At 34.7% G+C, this 16,979-nt stretch overlaps 1 protein-coding gene across 1 annotated transcript in view; it reads left to right on the forward strand.

Moving 5' to 3' along the window:
• The window catches only part of lobo (coiled-coil domain-containing protein lost boys), a 170,050-nt gene that overhangs the window by 150,693 nt on the left and 2,378 nt on the right, over positions 1–16,979 (forward strand). The window contains exons 3-9 of the mRNA XM_076411688.1: positions 12,885–13,006; positions 13,894–14,125; positions 14,183–14,368; positions 16,019–16,232; positions 16,375–16,632; positions 16,686–16,830; positions 16,887–16,959. Of these exons, the coding sequence (XP_076267803.1) occupies positions 12,885–13,006; positions 13,894–14,125; positions 14,183–14,368; positions 16,019–16,232; positions 16,375–16,632; positions 16,686–16,830; positions 16,887–16,959 (1,230 nt within the window). The remainder of the gene's footprint in view (positions 1–12,884; positions 13,007–13,893; positions 14,126–14,182; positions 14,369–16,018; positions 16,233–16,374; positions 16,633–16,685; positions 16,831–16,886; positions 16,960–16,979) is intronic.

The raw sequence follows: 16,979 nt of genomic DNA on the forward strand, positions 1-16,979 counted from the left end.
GCACACGATTTCAAAATGCTAAAGAAGCTGAATGCTGAATCGATGATTGGATCGCTATCAATCGTTTTTTTCGTGTCCTCTTTGGCCACCGTAGTTCAGCTCGTATGTTACCAGAAAAATGAGAAAAGTTGTAAAAAATGATGGAATTTGCTTAAATTAATATAGGTTGCACCATTTTTTCTCAATAAATGCAATTTTCAGGTATAATTTTTTTTACATTTCTCTTATACTTAACAAAAGGAATAAGATTGAACATCTGCCAATTATATAACCCTCATGTACTAGTGATTATGTATCAGCGTTACAGATTTGTTCTGTTCTTTTACTTGAGTCAAGTACGCATCATTTGTGACTAAGGACTGCGAATTTATCATCTATAATAATTTTGAAACACGAGAACGTTTGGCACATCTTACAAATACTGTGAAAATACTGTTAAGGAAATGGTTAAATGGAAATCCCACCCGGCCTATTTACCAGACATTGCTCCTTTTGACCTACACTAGACCCGTTTTGTGATTTATGATTAAGGGTCCTATGAGGAATATCTTGGATCTTCTTAACAGACGTGGAATTTGAAGAACAGTGAAGCCCGCAAATGGAGAACTTTCTCCGAATAAAGCTTCAAAATGCCGGGTGTACCGGAAAACAATTACCGGTTTTTCTAATAGATGTCGCTAGGCTAACACTCTACATCAAGTCTCAAATCTATACATGTTGTATTTTGCGAAAGTAACACCGTTATAGATTAATACCTCTTTGAAATGTTCAACCGCTGAAAGTCATCGTTTGCTGGTAGAAAGAAAAAGTTTGAACTGCAAGAGTTTCTGGACGAAGATAGCTGCAAGGCACATCCCAAACTCAAAAATAATTGACGGTATCGTTAAATGCGGCCCAAGAAACGATTTGCAACCGATTACGGGCGATGAGGAAGATCCAAAAGATGGGTCGAAGAAAAAAATCGAAAAATTGTCTGTGAAATGCTGCTTTATAAGTATGATCGGAAGTCATTTTTGCGTCGAATGGTAGCGAGTGATGAAAAGTGGATTTATTTCGAAAACCTTAAACTTGATGGACTCGAAGGCGAAATCGTTTTGGTCTTGAGACAATGCTCCGTGTTTGGTGTGATCAAAGTGGCGTGGTATATTACGAACTGTTGAAACCTGGTGAAATAGTTAATAGTGATAGAGACAGTAAATGTTCAATTTGAACCATGTATTGATCGAAAAACGTCCAGAATAGGTACGAAGACACGGCAAAGTGATTTTAAAACACGATTACTCGTCGTCTCATAAAACAAAACCGGTCAAGGAAGCGTTGAAATCACTTAGATGGGACGTATCATCGCACCCGCCGTACTCTCCAGACCTTGCCCCGTCCAAGAATCAACTGTTTGCATCAATAGGACACGCATCATCATTTCGCCAATTTCGAGGAAATTAGAAAATGGCCCGCTGAGTGGTTTTGCTCAAAGGACAAACAGTTTTTTTGGGATGGCATCCATATATTGCCTGAAAGATGGACAAGATGTACAGTATCAAATGGCCGGTAGTTTGAACAAGGACATTCTTCCAGTTTTTTGAAAACTATGTAGTTCTTTCCGAAAAAAACCGTGACATGACACCTGGTAACCCGTTAACATCATCTAAAATGTTTTTACACCACCGGTTTTAAAACGTTGAAGGGTACCAGCACGCCCCTGCCTTCTTCGATTTCTTTTTCTTTGGCCGTTACTCCCTTGTTTGTTTTATTACTTTTATTACGAACAACAAAACGCCAAGTAACAGGTGGTCAAAAATACGTTCAGAACAATTGGCGAGTGCTGTAAAAGGGCCTGCAGATACGGGAATAACAGATCGCCCGTTCACAATATAAAAAAAGGTCCACGACGACGTCCACGAAGTTTTTGTGTATTTATTTGTCTTTCTCTCGCTGTGTATGTGTTTTCCTTGTTTTTTCTCCTCCTCCCCCTCCTCCTCCATCGGCAGACTCGATAATTGAACGATACATCTAAATTGAATTGGGCCCGTTTGCTTTTTTCCCCGTTAGGGTTTTTATGTCGTCGCTTTAATTCACATTTTTATTGGTCCTTGGGGATGTTGTTGGTGTTGATATTAAAAATACCCTCTTGTCGAAAGTCCCTCACTGAGGTTTAATAGTTTTTATATGCGCTAATAGTGTGAAGGGCTTTAATGGATAAGTGATTAGGACTACAGGAGTACTCTGTAGGGATAACTCCCAAGCGTCGTAAGATAAAATTTGTTTGACAACGTCGATATGTTTAGAAAATAAAGAGTTTTCCATGATCTATTTACATCAGCTTTATAGGCTAAAGATCATGATTAACATCAAAATTTCTAGAAGACCACCATAAACATTGCACGATCTTCAATGAGCTTATGCTGGATTTCTGTTATCTGAAAGAATAAAAAGCAAAACATGCTTTAGGCTGAATAAACTAATGTTCTCTAGACTGTCGTCTTTCAAACGTGTTATACAAGTTCTGTTATTTAAATTTTAACTCCAATAACGAAAAGGCAGTAGTAATTTTTTAACACAAATAGCTTCATTATTTTTCGGAGTATTTATTGTCCATGATGATTAGTTACTGTCGCATGAAGTTGCATGTCGCTGAGTTTGAACCAATCTTTGTAACACTTTTTCCACTCTCGTTGCGGTAGCTCCAAAACATGGTCTTGGGATTAATCAACGGTTATATCGATATGTACCGCAAATTGTTGGATAAGCAATTTATTTTTGATATACGAGCATAAAAAATCACTTGGTGCCAAATCTGGTTCTTCCAGCGGATATCTGTTGTCATAATGAAGAACGATCCTCTCCTTGCCGCTTCTATTTTTCATATTTCACGAAGCCTTTCTGGTAAACAAGTAAACAAATAGCTGTGTGCCATTCAGAATTCACCGTTCTATGTTGCTTTAACTACACTGTTGTCAAATGTCCAATTATTCCAAAGAAACTGGCGATAATCACTTTTGTTGCATTTGGCTCATCTTGGAAGCCTTAATCAATGGATTGTTGTTTTGTTGTAGACTTACACGTATAAATTCAGAATTTGTCATCTGTGTAGATGTTATACACAACTTTTGTACTGCACGATCGACTGTTTAACAATTGGCTAGTTTTTACCATCGATTGTTTCAGTCGCTATTTTTGGTTCGACTGATTTTGTTACTATTTACAATGACTGTTTCAGTAGTGTACTTTTAGTTACAATTTTTGGTTGTACTAGTTTCATTCGACTAGTTTTTAACGTTCTGACCCTGTCGTTCTAGCCGCGACCTTGACAAAAATGTACCCAATTTATGCTTACATAGATTTATATGTAATATATATAGTTTTATGATTTTTTTAGTAATTTGCTTGTAAATAACGCGTAAAAGTATTTACTTTATTTAAAATTATCTAGTAGTTATTGTGTGATAATTTTTAATTATGTCATGCATTAGTTTTTTTTCTATGATTAGTTGTATGTTTAAGTTCTATTGTATCGTCTATATTAACATGTTAATAATAATAACATGTTAAAATACGATAAAACGATAATCGATTTGTAGGGTATTATTCGATTTCATAGAAACATTCCATTCCTTTTTACAGATCCACAGAACATCCATATATAAAACAAATTCTACTTCGTTTAATATGAAATTAATAGTATTCAGTAATTATTTTTTTCCTTTTCTTTTTTAAAGTTAGTACGTGAAGGTACATCTCCGTCTCACTTATACTACCACTGAAAATTATAGCAAAAAATACAAATAACAACCCTAGTGCTACCGTTTCATTGAATAAGTATTATTAGTGATATGCAGCATGTTATATATTAGAAAAACCGAGATTATTTTTCCCCATCATATTATGTAAGAAACTGTAATTTAAATTGTAACAAACAAGAAAAAAAAATTGTACACCCTATATAAATATGATGTCGACTTGAACACGATTTCATTCAATTTAATTCATCGTCTTCATGAATGAACCCCGGGTTGACCCCTCCCCATTTTTCACCGTATAGGAAACACCGATTGCATAGAAATACCGAGTGTCATCAAAACAACAAATCAAAACAGTCGAACGATCGTTTACATTCCAAAAATAAACACGACGATTTTACGCAAATTTGTCGCCGATTAAAAGGGATTATTGTGCTCTTCATTCAGAACGGAGGATTACATTATCCACAATGGAGTGTATTAATTTAAACTCGACGAAGCCCCGGCTGTTAATTATCATTGTTTGGTCTAATTGTCTTCTAATATCCGTGATATGATTTTAAACGAGTGTTATTTGCACGGATTGCGTTCATGGTGCGAACGGTTTTCAATGTCCAGTATAAATCTAACAAACTAATAAAACAACAATTTTTAAGCGTGATTCAACTTTATATATCGCATACAATAATCAGAATGTAATTTTCGGTTTAGCATATCTACATTTTCATTTATTTAAACTAATAATGCCTGAGAGAACTCTTCTGGCAAGCGTTCGCACTTTATTTTGTAACTGATGAAAATTTAAGTCAATTTTTAACTGACTTCAAAAAAGGAGGAGGTTCTGTGTTCCGCTATATATATATTTTTAATGTTTGTTTGCCGATTTCTCCGTCAATAGTGGACCGATTTTAAAAATTCTTTTTTTATTTGAAAGTGTGTACTTCCGAGGTGGTCCAGTTGGAACCAAGTCGGGATATGATGGGGAGAAGGTGGCAAATCGAGGGAAACCCTCAAATTTCAAAGGCACATACAAAGTTTTCACATATTTTTATCTAAAATAATCAAGTATTTGTGTATGAGCCAATTTGATCAGTTCGAAGTCGGTGCCGAGCTCAAACAATACAAAAATAATAATATAAATTTGTGATATATACACAAAATTAAATTAATTTTATGCTCATAGCGAATTCAAGGTGATCAGTTGGTAATAGTTAAAATAATATTGTAAATAGATAGATAGGTTTAGGTAGGTATTAAGCTAAACTGTGTGTATATAGTAGAATATAAAATACGTGTTGTAAATGGGTTAAATAAGGTTATTGTTTATTTTTATATAGTTATTATAAGGATTATTATTTACATAAATTATTTTAAAACGTTTTTTTGTGTTAAAAATCTATGTTTGATAATTTTTAAATTTTTTCTGTGTCTAAGTTCTTTATTTATTTTTTTGAAGTCGGTTGAATTTTTTTATTAAAAATATTTTTTCATTGTATATCACTCCGTGATTGAGAAATTCAGCCCTATGAAATTAAAAAAGCTATAATCAAACATGTTACGATAGTAAAGGAAGTGGTAATACTTTCTAAAGTGGTGGAAACTCATGTAAAGACTAGTAGAATTAGTAATATGAAACGTTATCAATAGTTCTTTATGAAATATTTTAAATCAAATACTACCGTTCAAAAGCCTAAGAACATATTTAATATTAACATTGTTTGCACATTTTAATAAATGCAATAATTGTGATAAACATATTGAGAAAATTATCGATTTTTCAAAAATGTATGGTAAAATGTAATAATGTTCAGTCCTCAGTTAGAGCTAATAAAGAGTTATACTATATATATTTAGATGAAGCTAATAAATCTAACAGGAGTCATAGGATGTCATAATAACTGTTATTGCAGACTAACGACACGCATGCAATAAGTAGGTTCACCTACTATTGGATATAATACGTTCATCTTCTCTAATTTTGAATTTTTTTTTGTTATCAATTAATGTTTTGCATTGAAACACATGCCAAAGTGTATGGTACATGAAAAAATTTACAGTATGAGAAAGTCTCACATACTATGGCATATTAAAAAAGATGATTAGAATCCAATTTATCCTTATTTCATTAAAAGCAAAAAGATCGAAATCTGGTTCCTGGAGTTTAAACAAGCTTAAAATTTATATTGTAGTTGAATGTTGGCGGTGCAAACTTTTTGTTTTGCATCTGGTGATATGCCGGGTTGTACCGCAGCAAAAACCGCCGTTGCGATGCAGAACTGATTTAAGACTTCTTTTTGATAAATCTATGAAAACAGTCCTGACGAAATTTCATAAATATTGACGTCTTGGAATTTTTTCCATATTATTTTCGCTTTCAACATGCCATAAGATATAGAAATTAGTTCGAAGTACTCAAACAGCTTTTTGTTGAAAACCTTTGTAATTAATACATGAATATCATCACTATACTGACTAACTAAGTTTTTAAATTATTGTAAAAACAAATTGTAATCTAACAGGTCAATTGAAAAGTCCCACACCTGACATATAGATGGCGCTACTAGAATTAAATCCATATGTTTTTTAGTTAGCCCTAACCTTCAAAAGATGCATGTATAATTTTGAAAACTGTCGGTTCATTATTTTGTGAATTATAACATTTTGAATGAAGCAATTTTTGTTATTGTGAAAAAAATTAATAAAAAGGAATTTCGCGTGTTGATAAAATACTGCTTTTCGAAGGGAAAAAATACAGTTGAAGCAAAAACTTGGCTTGATTCCGAGTTTCCGGACACTGCCCCAGGAAAACCAACCATCAAGGATTGGTATGCTAAGTTTAGACGTGGTGAAATGAGCACCGCAGACGGTGCACGCATTGGAAGCCCAAAAGAGGTTGTTACCGACAAAAACAGACTCTTTAAAGATATCAACTGAACGTGTACATTATATAATTCACAAATATTTGGGTATGAGAAAGCTCTGTGCAAAGTGAGTGCTACCCGAGCTCACTTTTGACCAAAAACAACGACGAGTTGATGATTCGGAGCAGTGTTTGAAGATGATCAAGCCATAAACCCGAGTTTTTACGTCAATATGTGACAAAGAATGAAACTTGGCTTCATCATTTCACTCCGAAATCCAATCGATAGTCATCTCATTGGATTGCACACGATGAACCCGCTCCAAAGCGTCGGAAAATGCAACAGTCGTCTGCAAGGTTATTACGTCTGTATTTTAGGATGCGCATGGAATAATTCTTATTAACTACCTTGAGAAAGGAAGGACCATCAACAACGACTATTACATAGCGTTATTGGACCGTTTTAAGGATGAAATCGCCGAAAAACGGCCGCATTTGAAGAAAAAGAAAGTTCTGCTTCACCAACATAATGCACCGTGTCGCAAGTCAGTGAAAACGATGGCAGAAATCCATGAATTGGACTTCTTATTACTATCTCATCCACCGTATTCTCCAGATCTAGCCCCCAGTGACTATTTTCTGTTCTCAGATCTCAGAAGAATGCTCGCTGAGAAGAAATTTTCGTCGAACGAAGAGGTGATCGCCGAAATTCAGGCCTATTGTGAAGCAAAGGACAAATTGTACTACAAAAATGGTATCGAAAAATTGGAGGGTCGCTATAATCAGTGTATCATCCTTGAACGAAATTATGTTGAATAAAAAAAACTAATTTTGCCAAAAAAATGTGTTATAGTATGGTAGGCTGCGGACTTTTCAATTGACCTGTTAGGTTAGCAGGCAACCACTAGTAATAGTATATTAATAAAAAATGAAATATTCCATATATTTTGAACCAATATCGAATCAAAAAACTGATCTATAACGTTAAATCAATAAATTTTAGGATAAAATATTATCGACCATGGCGCGTATTAATTCAAAGTCGACGAAACCTGCTGTTAATTATCGCTGTTCGATTGTAATTGTCTTCTAATATTCGCGGTATGATTTTAAACGAGTCTGCCGTTCATTCGGGCTTTGCCAATACTCAAAAAGCCTTTCAAATCGAGGGGATTACGGCCATTAAAATTGACCGTTGTTTGTCGATTGATTAGATTTTCGTTTATCAAATTAATGTATGTGATGATTTGGGGTATCCTGGCTGTCCATTAATGTCTATTTATTTCTTTATAATTTTAGTTACTTCAACACTATTGTGGCGACATCTCGGATCAGTTCCCATATCCATTTAATTTTGCCTCGGTAATTAATCATAGACCTTCGTTTTGGATGCCTTGGATTACTAGTTGGTCTGATGTTCTAGTGCAACCCCATAGATCCACATTGGCTTTATGATTGATTGATAACCAATCTCTTTGATTTAGGTCAAGTTGTCAGTACAGATGCTTGACTTTGAATCTAATCTGATCTAATATGTAACATGCTGTTTCCAGTTTAACATATCATCGAGATACATTCTGAGGTATTTAGCTGATTCTGCTTGGGGAATTGGATAAAGTCAAGTGATGGATGCCCAATTGTAATAAAGTGTAGTTTCGCCGCAACTCAAAATTAACATGGACAGATTTCGAGCTATTAAGCTGTATTTTCCAGTCTCTAGTCTTTTGTAGACATTTGAACTTGTTGACCGCTACTTCTACTATTTCTACAGCCTCAGACAGAGATACATCTTTGCCACGATAACTGTGGCCAAATGTTCCAAGTACGGTTCCTTTTGTTGTTGGGATATCAGCAGTATAGAGCAGATACAGGAGTGATCCCAAGACAAGGTATATGAAAACAATAAAATAAACGTAACGAATTAATTAAATAATGTCAATTAAAATACAAAAAAGACAAAAGCAAGTATAAATAAGTAAAATTAAAATACGATTATGAAATTTAGAAGTTGGAAAATTTAAAAAATGGTGACCTGTTCGGCGATACATGATGATGTTCAGCTTCAATGGTCTCATTTCCTCGAACACACAGAGCAATCTATGCTATAACGGTCGCGCGATATAACACATATACAGGTAAAATACAGCGCTAGACCATTTGTAAATTTGGAGCCATTCGTTAATATAGCATTGTGATCAGGATAGTCGGAGAAGAGCTTGTCGAATAGTTTTTCTTTGTGCGTCAATTGGCAGTTCGGGGAGAAGGGGGATGTTAACGGTGATGCTGTGCTAAGCTCCCAGCATGTCGACTAGCTCGCGAATAAGTGCATTTTCAGAACAACTTGAGCTGAGTTGTTGTTTGTGGAATGATTGAGATATGAAGTTCTTGATTTCTGGAGTGTCATTTTCCCTATGAATTTGATTATTTCTGACGAACCATGGAGGGTTTAAGATTCTCCTGAGGAGCTTAGTTTGGAAAACTTTTTTGAAAAAAAAACTGTTTTACCTGGTTGGCCGTAACAAACTTGAAGTAGACATTAGATCCGTAGAGGAGTACAGACCGAATTAACATCTTGTAAAATAAGCATTTAATGGAAATGGGAAGTTTGCTAGAAGAGCAGATCGGAGAAAATAGCAGGTTCGCTATCCCCGAACTTTTCTGGATTTGGGAATGCCAACCGAACCGTCAGTCGAAGTGGAGACCTAGATACGTGACGGTATCCAGCCATGGAATTATTGCGGTTTCGATTTTAAGTTGCGAGAAGCGCAGCGCGTGACGCTTCTCATGGAAAATAATGGCCTGGGTTTTCAGAGGGTTGATTGGCAACCTCCAGAATTTGAACCACTTGATCGCATGATCGAGCTGCTTCTGTAAACGTTCTTTAATTGTAACCTCGAACCTGGAGGTCGTGAAGAAAGTAGTGTCGTCAGCGTGAAACGCGACGTTAATGTGCTCTTTTCTTGGCAGATCTGAAATAAAGAGGTTAAATAAGGGCTGGGGCCAGCGGGGAGGGCCTTCTGGGAGGCCTAACCGCACGCACTTTGCAATCAGACCGTCGTGCCAGACCTCGTCGAAGGCTTTGGTTAGGTCCAGAAGGACTGCTCCGAGCTTTTTACGTTGGTCAAGAGCGAGACGGATGCAGTTTTTTTGGGATGGCATCATAAATTGCCTGAAACACGGACAATATGTATAGAACCAAATGTAATGTAAATTATGTAGTTTTTTTTTCGAAATAATCGGTAATTACTTTCCGGTACATCTGGTATAACATATTCCATGTTAACTGAAAGAAACTATCCATAAATCGAAACTAAATCCGGATCCGCAGATAACAACCCCCCCCTTCGCCCCCCGGAAAACAAAAGTAACGATTAAAATCGATTATCGCACAACGCCGATAAGTCGATAGCCGGCCAATTAGGTCGTAGAACATCGTCGGTGCCCATACAAACAGCGACTCGTTTAAAATCATATCACGGATATTAGAAGACAATTAAACCAAACAACGGTAATTAACAGCCGGGCTTCGTCGGGCTTAAATTAATATACTCCATTGTGGATAACGAAATTGTCGTCGGAATGAAGAGCGCAATAATCCCTTTTAATCTGCGACGGATTTGCGTAAAATCGCCGTGTTTTCGTTTTGGCAATGGTCCGGATCATTTAATTTTCTTTTCCAAACGATTCATGTTATGTTGAACTCGGTACGATATTGTTTCTCTCGTCTTGCGACTCGTGTTTATTTTTTTTTGTGAAGAAAAACATATTTAAACTCGATTTTATCCCTTGACTTTCCTTTCTTCTTATTTTTACCGGCTTCGAAAAAGGAGGAGGTTCTATGTTCGGAATTATGTACCGATTTTCAAAATTCTTTTTTTTATTCGAAAGAGTGCACTTCCGAGATTGGGAGGAAGTCGGGGGAAACTCTCAAATTTCAAAGGCACGTACAAAATTTTCACATATTTTTTTTAATCTAAAATAATCAGATATTTGTATATAATACTATTTCTGAACTGATATGACGGATAATCGCGGTCGTTCAGTGCAAAAGTCATTCAGTTTTTTAAGCACTAACCATATCATAAGGGAAGCCATAGAAATATGGATAACAACTGCTTCTATGGTGTAATGGTTAGAGCGTTCAGCTCCCAAACGGAGGTAGCGGGTTCAAGTCCCTGCGGGTACAATAAATTTTTGTTTTAATTTAATTAGAATATTTGTCAAATCTCCTAGGCTAGGTGGTGGACAATCATCATTGCTTCTTTATTCCTATTTTTCCTTATAGGGGCGGCACCTTTACTTGGCCTACCCATTGTAATATTTAATAAAATAACGGCGTGATTTATTGAGTGTTCCACAAGGTAGCGTCTTAGGACCTCTCCTATATCTGCTCTACATTGCTGACATTCCAACAAGAAAAGGAACACTACTTGGAACCTTTACTGACGACACAGTTATTATCGCAAACGACATATCTCTGCCTAGGGCAATAGAAAAAGTACAAGTGGCCGTCAACAAAATCTACAAATAGACGAAAGATTAGAAAATTCAACTTAACAGCTCCTAATCTGTCCACGTTAATTTTGCATTGTGGCGAAATAACAAAAACTTAATTATATCACTCAACGGATGCCCGATTCCTCAGACAGAATCAACTAAATACCTTGGAAAGCATCTTGATGGTAGATTAAATTGAAAAAATCATGTTAGACAAAAAGCAACACATTAGAGCCAAAATAAAACAACTGTACTGGGTAGTCGGAAGATACTCTCAACTTGATCTAAAATCAAAGAGGTTGATCTATAATACATTTATAAAGCCAATTTGGACCTATGGGGTGCAAATATGGGGCTGCACTAAAAATTCAAATCAACTAGTCATACAACGCTGTCAAAACGAGGTTCTTCGATTGATTACCAATGCCTATCGCTACATAACCAACGATGACCTGGAAATCAAATAGATTTGCAAAGTTATCCAAGATTTCGCCTTGAAACACCAAAGAAAATTACTAAATCATACTAACGTGGAAGCAATAGAACTGCTGAACAGCGTACAGGATGTCAGGAGATTGAAGCGAACAAAACCATACGAACTTATATAAAGTGTATACCTTTAGTGTAAACTATAGCTTAAGTTATTATAATTTTATAATTGAGGAATACATACTGATGTATTTTCTCGCACTCGCCTTGCTTGTGAATTAATCCAAGTACAAATGAAAAGTAGCAATAAATTAATTTATAATTAACATTGTACTATGCGTATCTAATAATGATGTTATAAAAAAAAATTGAGTAAGTATATTACACTAAAAAGAGAAAAATAAAATATTTTTAACAAAAAAACTGAGCGGACTTCAAAAAATAATTAAGAAATTAACTAAAATTAAAAAATAATCAAACTTGGATTTTTAACACACAAAAAAAACAGTTTAAAATGAAATATATACATAATAATCGTTGTAATAACTAAATAAAAATAAACAAAACCTTATTTAACCTATCTACTATTCGTATTTTATATTCTTTTCTATACACACAATTTAGCTTAATACCTACCTAAACCTATTTATCTATTTACAATATTATTTTGACTGCTACCTGATAACTGATCACTAACTGACCGACTGAAATATACACAAAATTAAATTACGAACAAAACAAATTTAGCTTTTTTTATATTACTTATAAATAATAATAATTACTTTTTATATTACATTTTATATTAATATTTGTCCACTTCTGGACATTACGGTATTTCTTGATTATTTTATTATTTATCAATATGTTCAAACATAATGAGTCATCCAATATTTTTATTTGAATTCCATTCCGAGAAACAAACTCTAATAATTATAAAACTTATAAAAAAGACGGACCCATAAACCAATTTGAAATTCAACTACTACTATATGTATCTCAATTAGTCGTCAATGGTTCATTGAAATTTTACCGGTTTGTCCTCGAACTGGCCCTTATTTAGTATCAATGTTCTTTTTTTTGGGTGTTGTTTGGGACCGGCTACTTTATGATGTATAAAACGCTATCGACTCGATATTTATGTTTGTATTTTGGAAACAAACATAATAGAAGAAAGGACTGGCGGCAATAAAAACATTCCAGGGTTGGTTTAAGGCGCAACGAGAACTAAAATGATGACTATCGATTTTGTCCGTTGATGGTTAATTTATCTGAATGTCATTCTGGGTGAAAATTGATAATTATTTGATTTTCCTGTAATAAATTAACAGCGATGATTGCATTTTTTGTGTTTTCTTTTTCAGCCACGACATCTGTATTCTCCTCACACAACATTTCTGCGACAAAGCGGACATTCCTTCGAGATAGCCACTGCCCTATGCTCTTTATTAATCGGTCAAGGATATGAAGCTTATGTAGTGTCCGGGTAAGAGATTTGGATCGCGCTTTTTGACTATTTTCACTTATCTACTTAAAACTAGGGTTTACACGAAGGTACCTTAATGAAAATAGCAGGATATTTGTAAAATTATATACTCATTTAGATAATGAAACTGTTTTTTGATTTATTTGAATATTTTCTGAACTTATGATGTAATAATATTTTAAGCAAAATTAGTCTAAATCCTATACAACTAACTGTTTGTAGAAGCTTTATTTCTGGTACATGTTAATCTCAAAACTGATTAATTTATGTTATTTTTCATCATAATACACATCATATAAATTGTTATTCTGTAATTCAAAGTTATTTTACACTTTTTTCCATGTATAAACTCAGAAAAATTAGCATTTTTGTCAATTTTTCATTTTTTCTGTGTAACTTTGGTTTAAATAAATGTATAATAATAAAAATGACTGAATATATGTAAAATTACGTATTTAATGACATGGTGACACTAGCTTTTAGTTAAGTTAAATATTTTCCAAGATATGGGTATAACAGTAGTTTAGATAAGATGTCCCTAAACTGTATCTTTTTTGCTTTATCAAATAGTGTTATCCGAATCTGAAAAATGATTATATCTTCATCGCAACATTGACTGAATATCAGTTTCCATTTATTCTGTGATTGTAATTTTTTTTTTCATTTTTTGTTTCATTTATTATGCAATTTATTTAATTTTTAGGCATTTTATTTTATAGCATTCAGCAACTATTAGCATCCCAAAATATACATTCATATTTTTCTATAATACAGGGCTATTTTTGCATTTTATAAATGTATACGTCCAGGAAACTTAATATAATTATTTAGTAATAAAGACTAAATATATTCGAATAATTAAACCCAATTTTACCATACTATTATAGATATGCAATAAAAGACGTAACATTACGAATCATGTGTCGAGTGGTTTGCCCGTACCCACCAACATCAGAAGAAGAAACCAAAGAAGAAGCTATAGAGGAAGATGAAAAATACAAAATAGTCACTCCCAAGGGTTTGGAGAGCAAGTTCCTCGCCATGATGAAGCAGCGCGAACTGGATCAACTAAAAGAAGAAGAAGAGAAACAAGCCCAACTTGAGCTGGAAAAAATTATGGTTGTTTCAATTCACTTTTTTTCTTTAATAGCATCAATAATAACTAAATTCAATCAGGAAGAAGAAAAGAGGCCTTTTGACGAGCTAGAAGGGCGGAGGATCCACGCCTGGATACTTTTGGGTGCAGGAGGACGAAACAACGAACCCATGGTGTTTATTGAACCCAGCACTGGCATGTCTCATCCGTTGGAGACCGATTTGTACTGTGGCATCGAGAGTTTGTGGAATAATGAGAATTATTGGGTAATCACTGACATTATAGCCTTTAACCTTCTACAATTAATCCTTATAGTGGGATTAAAGAGGTCAACAGCAATATTAGATCAAATTAGACTCTTGCAAAAGTAGTTGATGAAGTTCGGAACAATTCGAATTTTTCTTTTAACCATTAACAGGTCAATTGAAAAGTCCCCGACCTACCATAGTAAAACACATTTTTTGGCAAAATTAGTTTTTTTCATACAACATAATTCCCTTCAAGGGTGGTACACCGATTATAGCGACCCTCTAACTTTTCGATAGCATTTTTGTAATATGATTTGTCCTTTGCTTCAAAATAGGCCTCAGTTTCGGCGATCACCTCTTCATTCGACGAAAATTTCTTCCCATCGAGCATTCTTTTGAGGGTCAGGGCTATCTGAAAAAAATGTTGATTTAATTCTAGTAACGCCATCTGTATGTCAGGCCGGGGACTTTTCAATTGACCTGTTATTTGATCAAATTAGACCTAATAAATTTTGCTAAATGCCAGGAAAATATATTGTTACAGTTAAGTCAGTAATCAGTAATGCCTTCTCATCTACCTGGGTTCCCAGAGCCCTTTTTAATTTTTATAGGCGATAAAATTCTTTTCGCCAGTGAAACAACTTTTCTGCGGTCAAAATTTCAGAGGTTACAAAATAATACCTGGAAATTCGGGGCCATAAACTTTCACGACCTTCGCGATCCGCAGCTAAAAATCGAGAAAATACCTACCCCAAGGAGCCACGTGAAGGTGTTCACTTTAACCGTGGGTTAAACTTGTCTTTACAAATTCAATGAACCTTCGGCAAAATGTCATATAGAGCCAAAATCTTATATCCCCTTTGTAGGAACCCTAATTGTCAAAGTATCGTTTGCATAAAGTTAAATTTTGAAGTACTTGATATTAGTAACACTTGATAAATATCAGACATATCAGGACTGTATCATCGTTGTAAGGATTGGGTTATTCTACTTTTGAAAACTATTCTAAAGAATGCTAAAAATTGGTAACAAAATTTTAAGTTTAAAATAAATTAAATTTTAATTTTAACAGAATTCTAAAAAAACTAATAGACTTCGAATAATAGATGATAGGATATAGGAGCTCAATAAGTTCACGGAATACCTTTTTGTCACAGTGGAATTAAAATTACACGCCACTATAATATTTAAAATTCGATAAAAATATAACATAAACATTCAGTTAAATTTTAAGACATAGCAAGTACAATATCTTCACAATGGTACTCCCATTATATCCAAGGAGTTAACAACAGAAAGGAAAGACATTTAAGAAGGAAACAGCCCTTCAGTTCTAATGCATAACTCTATTTCATATATCGACTAAGAAAGTGTTCAAATTCATTTTTGTGTTGATAAAATAAATTTACTGGAAAATACTATTGAAAACCGGTATTTCTTTTCCGTGGACTTACTGAAAGATCTAGTATCTATACTCCATGGTGAAGTCTCATATATATCGAAAAACCTGGCAGAAATTTCGTCAACGCTGTAATGTCAGTAAAAGATTGAATAAAACCACCGTCTACAACGTTTTTCCCCTGTTAAAACAATAGGTAGTTCCCCAGAATCAAATTTTAATCCAAAAAAACGATATTCAACAAGTGTGTAAAGTTGCAGAGTTTGCAGGTCAACCTACAAGACTGCTCCCATGGTCTAAACAAATTGAATTACGACTTAACAGACACAACCAATTGGGAACACCTCCTGGTGGGTGAACCGATCAAATGGCGCGAACAAAAAGCCGCCGAAATTGGAGACGAAGACATCGACGATATGTTCGACGAAAAGCATTTGGACGTACCCTATCCGTGGTCTACGAAAATTAACATTCCCAACGAAGGTAACTTCTCGAATAACACACACACTAATACTAATAATACCGTACAGATGACGCCAGGAAGAAATCTTACCTAGTATGCACGCAACCCTTTATATATAAATAAAACTAATAAGTTAATTATTTAAAAAATATATCTTTTTAGTTTTGAAGAGACGTTTTCCTGAAGGTTCCAAAGTGACGCAGTACAAGAGGACTTTGGTCGAGGAATATGCCCCATACGTCCTCGACGATGGTTTGGTGCAAAAAATTACGCGATACACGGATTTCAACTGTACCATCGTGGAATCGATGGAGGAGAAATACGAAAACCGACACGACAAGCTTATCAGGACTATATTCGATACCAAAACTAACAGAATGACCGAATATTTTTGTCCTGGTAGAGAGGACAGCGTCGTTAGTAGGTTTTCTCGTAATTTTGTTGGCGAACATTTAAAAATCGGTTGTTTCCAGAGCATATTTACTATAAAACCGGCGACGATGACATGGAAATTAAGCGAATAATTTTCTTCAACAGCAAGGCCAGGTTCGATGGGCTCTCGATGATAGAAATCGATGCTAATTTGTTGACCGAACATTACTGCGACCGAGAAGACAAGTATAATGTTAAAACACTATTTTACATATTAAATTTGAGGCGCCACATTGTTTCAGGTTGTATTACAGACAAGTGGTATATGACAGAGTAATGTCATCGTTAAACGAAGCCAACAGACGTCCCATTCAGGTAAAGCATCCATTCCGTAC

This window comes from Rhynchophorus ferrugineus, unplaced genomic scaffold (assembly GCF_030347505.1).
Source record: "Rhynchophorus ferrugineus isolate W39M unplaced genomic scaffold, kcgeb_rfMv2 rfM8, whole genome shotgun sequence".
NCBI classification, from domain to species: domain Eukaryota; kingdom Metazoa; phylum Arthropoda; class Insecta; order Coleoptera; family Curculionidae; genus Rhynchophorus; species Rhynchophorus ferrugineus.